The sequence below is a fragment of the Haliaeetus leucocephalus genome, unplaced genomic scaffold (assembly GCF_000737465.1).
Source record: "Haliaeetus leucocephalus isolate CR32 unplaced genomic scaffold, Haliaeetus_leucocephalus-4.0 Scaffold932, whole genome shotgun sequence".
NCBI classification, from domain to species: domain Eukaryota; kingdom Metazoa; phylum Chordata; class Aves; order Accipitriformes; family Accipitridae; genus Haliaeetus; species Haliaeetus leucocephalus.
The window spans coordinates 1,004,736-1,011,782 of record NW_010973368.1 but is presented as its reverse complement, the minus strand read 5'-3'; the positions used below and the strand labels follow the sequence as shown (position 1 = coordinate 1,011,782).

At 39.6% G+C, this 7,047-nt stretch overlaps 1 protein-coding gene across 1 annotated transcript; it reads left to right on the top strand.

Moving 5' to 3' along the window:
• The first annotated feature begins 1,074 nt into the window (after positions 1-1,074).
• On the top strand, positions 1,075-4,007 carry CFL2 (cofilin 2 (muscle)). The gene is made up of 3 exons (XM_010583640.1): positions 1,075-1,377; positions 1,478-1,554; positions 1,646-4,007. Exons 1-3 carry the CDS (start codon positions 1,118-1,120, stop codon positions 1,756-1,758), a joined length of 450 nt encoding a protein of 149 aa, XP_010581942.1. The 5' UTR covers positions 1,075-1,117; the 3' UTR covers positions 1,759-4,007.
• The last annotated feature ends 3,040 nt before the right edge of the window (positions 4,008-7,047 follow it).

The following is a 7,047-nucleotide window of genomic DNA, read 5'->3' as shown; positions in this document are numbered from 1 at the left end:
CCGGGCCCCGCGCCCGAGGGGGTGTCCGCGGCCGGCGGGGGAGCCCGTCGGGAAGCGCCGGGGCCGGAGCGAGGGGTGGCCGAGAGCGGGGCTGGAGGGCGGCGGGACGGCCGGTCCCCTGGGGCGAACGCCGTCCCCGCGAACAAAGCGGGGAGCGGGGGCCGGCGGGCTCCCCCGGGGACAAAGCCGGCGGCTCCCGGCGAGCCGCGCACCTGCCTCCCCCGGAGAGCCTGCGCTGGCGGCGCCCGCCTCTTCGGATGGAATTGCTGGGCCGAGAGCAAGGGCGCTGCGGATGGGTTTGGCTCGCCGGCTCGCAGGGGGGCTTGCGAAATGATTTTCTCTTCGCCCTGAGCACCCCGTTTGCCCTGTCGGTGTTCCGTTTTCGTGCTGGGTTTAGGCTCGGGTTTTGAGGGGCTTGCGAGCCTTATGGGGAGCTGTGCACATCGTAACTGCTATTTTTGTACGAAGGAAGAGCAGCCGAGCAGTACTTGTGCAGCAGCACGAAGTAGAATTCAGGAGTTTTTAAAGCGCGGTGTTGAAGCTGACACAATGCAGAAAACATTTCTGCTGCTTGTAGAGCCTTACATCACCCAGCAAAATGAGAGTCATGACGGTGCTGGATGTGAGCTGCTGCTGTAGCGTTTGTTCCGCTAAAAAACAAACAAACAAACAAACAAAAAAACGCACCCTCCGTCCCAACCCAATCCTACAAACTCCTCTCCGATGTCCAGTGTGTCGTCCCCCGGCTCTCCTCCTCCTCCTCCCATATAGGCCAAATGCATGATAAGGTAATGGAAGACTGCTTGAGTAGTACGGTTGTGTGCCTAGTTGTATAAAACTGCTGTCCAGAATCACAGCGGAAGATACCGAGATCTGCAACAAGAGAGTACAGAATTTACATCTCCTTTATATCTTCTGCTCCACAGAAGATAATGTGTTCCGGCTGAGTATAGTATTTTTATTCTTACAGGGGCAGGCAGACTTCTTTATCTACCGCTGCGGGCTATCATCTTTTCTAGTGAGTGTTAATTTTTGCTGTTGAAATTATTCCTTTGATCTCATTTTACAGGCTTCTGGAGTAACAGTGAATGATGAAGTCATAAAGGTTTTCAATGACATGAAAGTAAGGAAATCTTCAACCCCAGAAGAAATTAAAAAAAGAAAGAAAGCCGTTCTTTTCTGCTTAAGTGATGACAAAAAACAAATAATTGTAGAGGAGTCAAAGCAGATACTGGTTGGTGACATTGGAGATACCGTGGAGGACCCCTATACAGCCTTTGTGAAGTTGCTACCTTTGAACGATTGCCGATATGCTTTGTATGATGCCACATATGAGACAAAGGAATCTAAGAAAGAAGACCTGGTATTTATATTCTGGTGTGTAAAAGCAAAGCTTGCTGTTAAAATTGAATGTTCTGGAGTTAACGCTGGGTGGCTGAATAACTGTTTTGTTGTGGTTTTCTTCTTTCCTTTAAAGGGCTCCTGAAAGTGCACCTTTAAAAAGCAAGATGATCTACGCAAGCTCTAAAGATGCCATTAAAAAGAAATTTACAGGTACGGACCTAAAAATGTTTTGCTCGTTAATTATAATGCCATTTCGATGTTGAGGTTCTCACAAGTACGTTGTTGTCCGTCTGTCTTTCAGGTATTAAACATGAGTGGCAAGTAAATGGTTTGGATGATATTAAGGACCGTTCAACACTTGGAGAGAAATTGGGAGGCAACGTGGTAGTTTCACTTGAAGGAAAACCCTTATAAAAAGACAGACAAGTGCCATCTGGATCTAAGGAGCTTCCATTTCTGCAGCTCGTTCAATTGGAATAGTATTAGTCTCCCTGTCCCCTTCCCTCCTCAAAAAAATAAGTCCCTTCCCTAATGCCCCTGAAGGAGATGTCATTGTTAAGCAGTCTACCAGTGATTGCCATTAGACTGTTTAATCCTGGTAGTTTTATGTAGGATCCAAGGAATGCTTTCACGTCATACTCTTAGCCAAAACTGATGTTGCAGGCATTCCTTGCAACGTGTACAATGAATGTGATAGTTAATGTGAATAGTCTAGCAGACAGCAAAGGGTAAGCTCATTGAATGCCTTGAAAGTATTGTCCACTGGTCGGATGGTAGACTCTATACAGTATTACTTACAGTTGCACTTGATTGCAGTTCCATGAGGCTCTTGTGCATTCATACACCTCACCTGCCTTGACAAGCCTATTTTTGTGACATGGCAGCACACAACACTATGCATTTAAAGCACTTTTTTGTAATATGTTTGACCCGCCCCCCCCCCCAAAGGAATGCCAATTAAGTTGCTGTAACTGTGTCATCAAATTATTGTAGTACCTCAGTTTCATTCCTGTTACATGCATATCTTTATAAATGAAGTAGCTGTTATGATGCCTTTTGTTTTCCATTGAATGTACACTACTGAACAGGAGTAGAAGTTATCTTGTTTACCATGTGAGTCTTGAAACACTAAATTTTTGTAAAACATCAGTCATGGTGGCAATTTCTGTATTAAAAAGAGCCTTAAATGGAACATTGTTTTTTGAGATCAAAAACTGGCCACGCTGCAATAAAACTTGTGGCTTATTACAGAACGTTGCCTTGTTTTCATTGGAAAATAGAGTTTTTAAGTATGTTTAAGCATATTTCAAATAACTTCTGTGGAAAGTATTGTAAACATAAACAATCATTAATCTCATCTTAAATAATGCAAGTTTTTCATTCCTAATCATGATTTAGGCACTGCTTTACAATACTTTGTGGCTCTGTTCTGATCATTTGATAAAGGACCTGATCCTAGTTTACTGTTAAAAGTAAAGAAGCTACCACTACTAGAGACCATTAGTTCCATGAAACACTTGCGTCAGAAACTTAAAAATACGAAGTAATTAAGTATGCAGTGTGTTTTGTACCTGAATGTTCTTAAAGTTCTACATGTCAGAGTAAAACCTTGCACGAAATCTTACAGCTTGCCATCTTTTTCAGTAAGATGATGTGTAATGACAGTTATATGCAGAATATGAAGCCGGTAAATCACTTTTGTTTCTTCAGTGTTGCAGTTAGGATGGACTTGGTACAAGAAATAGGCTAAATGAACTGTTCTACTTGTTAGCTTCTATGTAAATAGAACTGGAAAGTGTTTGCCACTACCGAGGCTTGCATCGGGGACATGTTCTGGCTGGGAGCCAAATAATGCTCTCCTTATAGAGAATTTGATCTGCTCTGTGTGAGCAATCCTCCGTTAGCCAGAGCTATTTATGGCAAACACATGCTTTTGTATCTTGTCATCGTTATCCACAAATGGCAAAACTGGACATGATTCTTCTGGTATGCATAAAGGAGTGCTGTTAGGCAGCCACTTGCAGCTGAACTGTACATGCTGCTAGAAGGAATGCTCTTTATCATTACCTTATTTTAAAAAGTTGGTAGAGTAGAGCTGTGGATCTGTTAAATACGGGCCCTTTATGTTCAGTCCATAGCCCTTTTTCAACAAGGAAGCGGATAATATTCAAAATATTTTGGGTTGTTTTTTTTTAAATAGTTTAAATAACCTAGTGGTACTGTGTTTAGGCTCTCTTGTCCTGTAGAACTTTAAGACTTTGTCTCAGGCTTCTGGCTATCCCTATGACTTGCACACCTCATTGTGTTAGCTGTTGTATGTAGACTAAACTTTACTAGAATTTAACTAAAAAGGCATGATGACCACTGACTTACTAAGTGTATTAATGAGTCTTGGTTTTGTTCTGCAAAACTCTCCTTTCAGGTACCTTTTAAGGTTGAGAAGTAACTGATGGTATGCATGTTGTCTAGATAAAAAAAAAAAAAAATCTTTTTATTCCTCAAAATAGTCTATTTCTGATTATTCACATTGTGTGCAAAGCCCAGTTTAATGTAAAGATCTACTTTGTGCTTTATGTTTGACTTGAGTTCAGTACAGTATAATGAAATGATCTTTTAACTGATTTTTCACAAGGTATAAATGGTTTCTTTTCAAAAAGCCAAAACTGAAAATCTTAAATTTTAATAAACCCATTTGAATTTCATTTTAGACAGTAAACTTTTTTAAGCAGTACTGTGTTTAAATTTATGGTTTGTCTCTACTGCAAACAGTCTGGAAAGATGTCTGTGGCTTCTAAGTTGAATATTAAAGGTTAGTTTTGTGGTTTTTTTTTAAACTAGCTTAGGTGTATATTCACTCAGTCCAAGTAGATATAAAATTGAAGCACAAACTGTATTTATGTAAGATTCCTACCAAAACAAGTTTTGGATCCAGAAGGATCAGCCTGCCTTCAGTTTGTTCTTGAAATGACTGACTGACTGACTGATGTGAGGTCCAATTCAGATGGCTTGCTTTAAAAAAAAAAACAAACCAACAAAACAATAAAGTGCTACAGAACTGTTACTGTTTGAATTATAAAACAAATGAGAGACAGCTGGCATCTGTTCCAAAATGGTTTGTCAGCTGTTGTTTTCTGTCATTATGCAAAATGGTGAGGGCCTCATTGTGATCAAGAAGTGGAGGAAAATCCTCTCAAGTTGAATATCTTCTGTGTATCTCCGTGTAGATGTGACTTTTGGGTATCTTGGCTTCAGTTATTTTATTGATAAAGAAATGTTAAATAAAATTTTCATGAGAGTAGCTTGTGCAGAAATGGCATTTTTCTTCTTCTAAAAAAAAATACTTCAAAACCAGCAGTTGCTTTGTTTGATTTGGTAAATTCTGGAAGAGGTATTGACATGCAGGTTTGATTTCTCCAAAAAGGGAAATCGGTCCAAGACCGGGGTGAGTAGGTGAAGTTTATGCTTGTGGCGATTTCAGAAATGCAAAGCTTAAATTTATATGGACTTGAGTGTAAGAATCACTCCTAGTCAGATCATTAAATGGATTTTGAGTATGTTCAGTTAAACCCAAAGTGTTTCCCTGAGTGGAAGAGTCTTTTTCTCCTGTACCATTCCCTCAGAAAGAGTGATGGAATACAGCAATTGCCACAATTTGATAATAAGCTTTACTCTCTTATGCCAATTCCAGTATAAACCAAATTTTCATGTCTGCCTATTTTTTTATAAACTTCTGCAAGTTCCCCTTAGTTTGTGGTGGCAAGTTAATGATTGTAGAGTGAAAACACAGCACTAATGGTGGATGAAAGATCATCAATGTAGCACCTGTCTATAAGTATTGAATTTCTTTGAAATATTTCTGATTTTGAAAACCTGGTATAAATAAAATTAATTTAAATGTCTTCAGATGTTGAGTTTGTTTGTGTGCTAGGCAGCACCTACGCTAATCGCTTTGCTGATGTCTTTGGATTGGGAGCAGCCCAGACACTCTGAAAGGAGAGATCATGGAGTAAGTGCGTGGAATACGTGCATTTTTGTAATGGGTTTCACCTACAGCCCGTTCAGTTCAATACCTAGCTGTAGAAAAAGCCAGCACCAGTGGCTCTGGAGGTAGGCTTAAAAATGTTTTTAGTGGCTGGTGCCGGATAACCTTTTTCTTGTGTTGGGTCCCAGCTCCTATGTTCAGAAAATTGGGTGTGGTTTTTTTTTTTTAAAAGGTAGCAAAAAGTACCTTTACACTGACAAATCATTTTTAATACTTGGAAGAAAGTGAGCTGATGCCATGTGAAAAAGGTGACTCTCCGAAGAAATTATCAAAAGATTATCCTTTTGGTATCAGTGGTATCTCTCAATGTAAAATTTCTTGGATCTAGGAATAGCTTAACTGGCAGAGAGTTAATTTTGTGAACAAAGCTGTCAAGAAACAGCTTCATTGGATTCTCTGGAGAAGACAGGCTTTTACACTGTGGATTATCAATCTTTTTAGTGTTTACCTCACATAAGCTTTCTATGTGGCTATAGGGGACATATATGAGAATATGCATTAAAAATGAGTGAAAGATGTCTTTCTGAAATTAAGTATTTTTATACAAATTACTGCTTAGTTAAAAAATGTTCTATTCTTACTATATTCATATCTGGTGCTTGACACCCTATTGAATTTGGGCATTTCCCTGCCTCACCTCCTCTGCTGTTAAATCTACAATAACCCCCATACGTCTTACTATTCCTTGCATTGCTTATTTATGCAATCTACTAATAACATCTCAAAAAAAAGTACTAAAGTGAAAAATTAAAGCCTTTCATAGGAAATTCGAATAGGTAACATAATTTATGTTGTTTATTTGATGATTTGATATAATTGTCTTTTTATATTGTAAAGCTTACAGCAAAAATATGTGCTGTTGGGAGGCACTGAAAGCAATTTTGACATTGTCTTTTTAATATCTCATTGTAGATTAATATTTCTGTTGTCAGCTTTACTTCATAGTTACTTAGAAAACTAATGATTGGAAAAGAAGCTTGAAGGTGCCACTGACTATTTCAAAAAGTTTCTAAATGTCAATTCAGATTATAAAAATAAAAACAAACACAAACTTCAATTTCCTGCTGCTAGCTTAATTTTTATTCTTGTGTGAACAGGCTTAGGAATGTGTGTGTAGCTGTAATCATGCCTCTCCTCTTCCACCTCTTTATTTTTAAAAACAGCTGTGTCACTGCAAATCCCTACCATCTGCCCGCCATCTTCTGTAAAGCTTTACAGACAATCTCCACTTGTACCTTTTAGTATCTGTTTTTCCCCCTCTCTTTTCTGTGATTGTAGGGGTTTGATTTAGAAAAATTGAATGCTGTAATATTATGCTCCTCAAAAGCTTTTCTATTATGCAGAAAGTTAAAAGCATCAGTTACTCTCTGGTGAGCACAGCTGCAGGGTATACATTGGGTTGAAAAAAGAGATGTGATTTTGAGAACCAGTTTAGAGAGCCTTATTTGTGTCTGCTTCCTCTTAGGGGCAGCACTGCTTTCATCTGTGACCTTCTATTAAGGCTAATGTGAGAGCTAAGCTTTTCTTCCATTTTGGCTGTTTCAACAGAAAATTGAATGTGCATGTAGCAAACAAGGTGCAGGGAAGCAGAGGCAGGTTTAGAAGAAGCAGTTTTTCATAGAGACCTGTACATCTGGGGGGGGGGGGGGGGGGGGGGGGGG

Bases quoted from the DNA above. Each gene is read 5' to 3' on its own strand.
- CFL2 (XM_010583640.1), top strand. From the start codon at position 1,118: ATGAAAGTAAGGAAATCTTCAACCCCAGAAGAAATTAAAAAAAGAAAG. The intron at 1,378-1,477 runs GTGTGTAAAAGC...TTTCCTTTAAAG, and splicing joins GACCTGGTATTTATATTCTG to GGCTCCTGAAAGTGCACCTT. The intron at 1,555-1,645 runs GTACGGACCTAA...TCTGTCTTTCAG, and splicing joins CATTAAAAAGAAATTTACAG to GTATTAAACATGAGTGGCAA.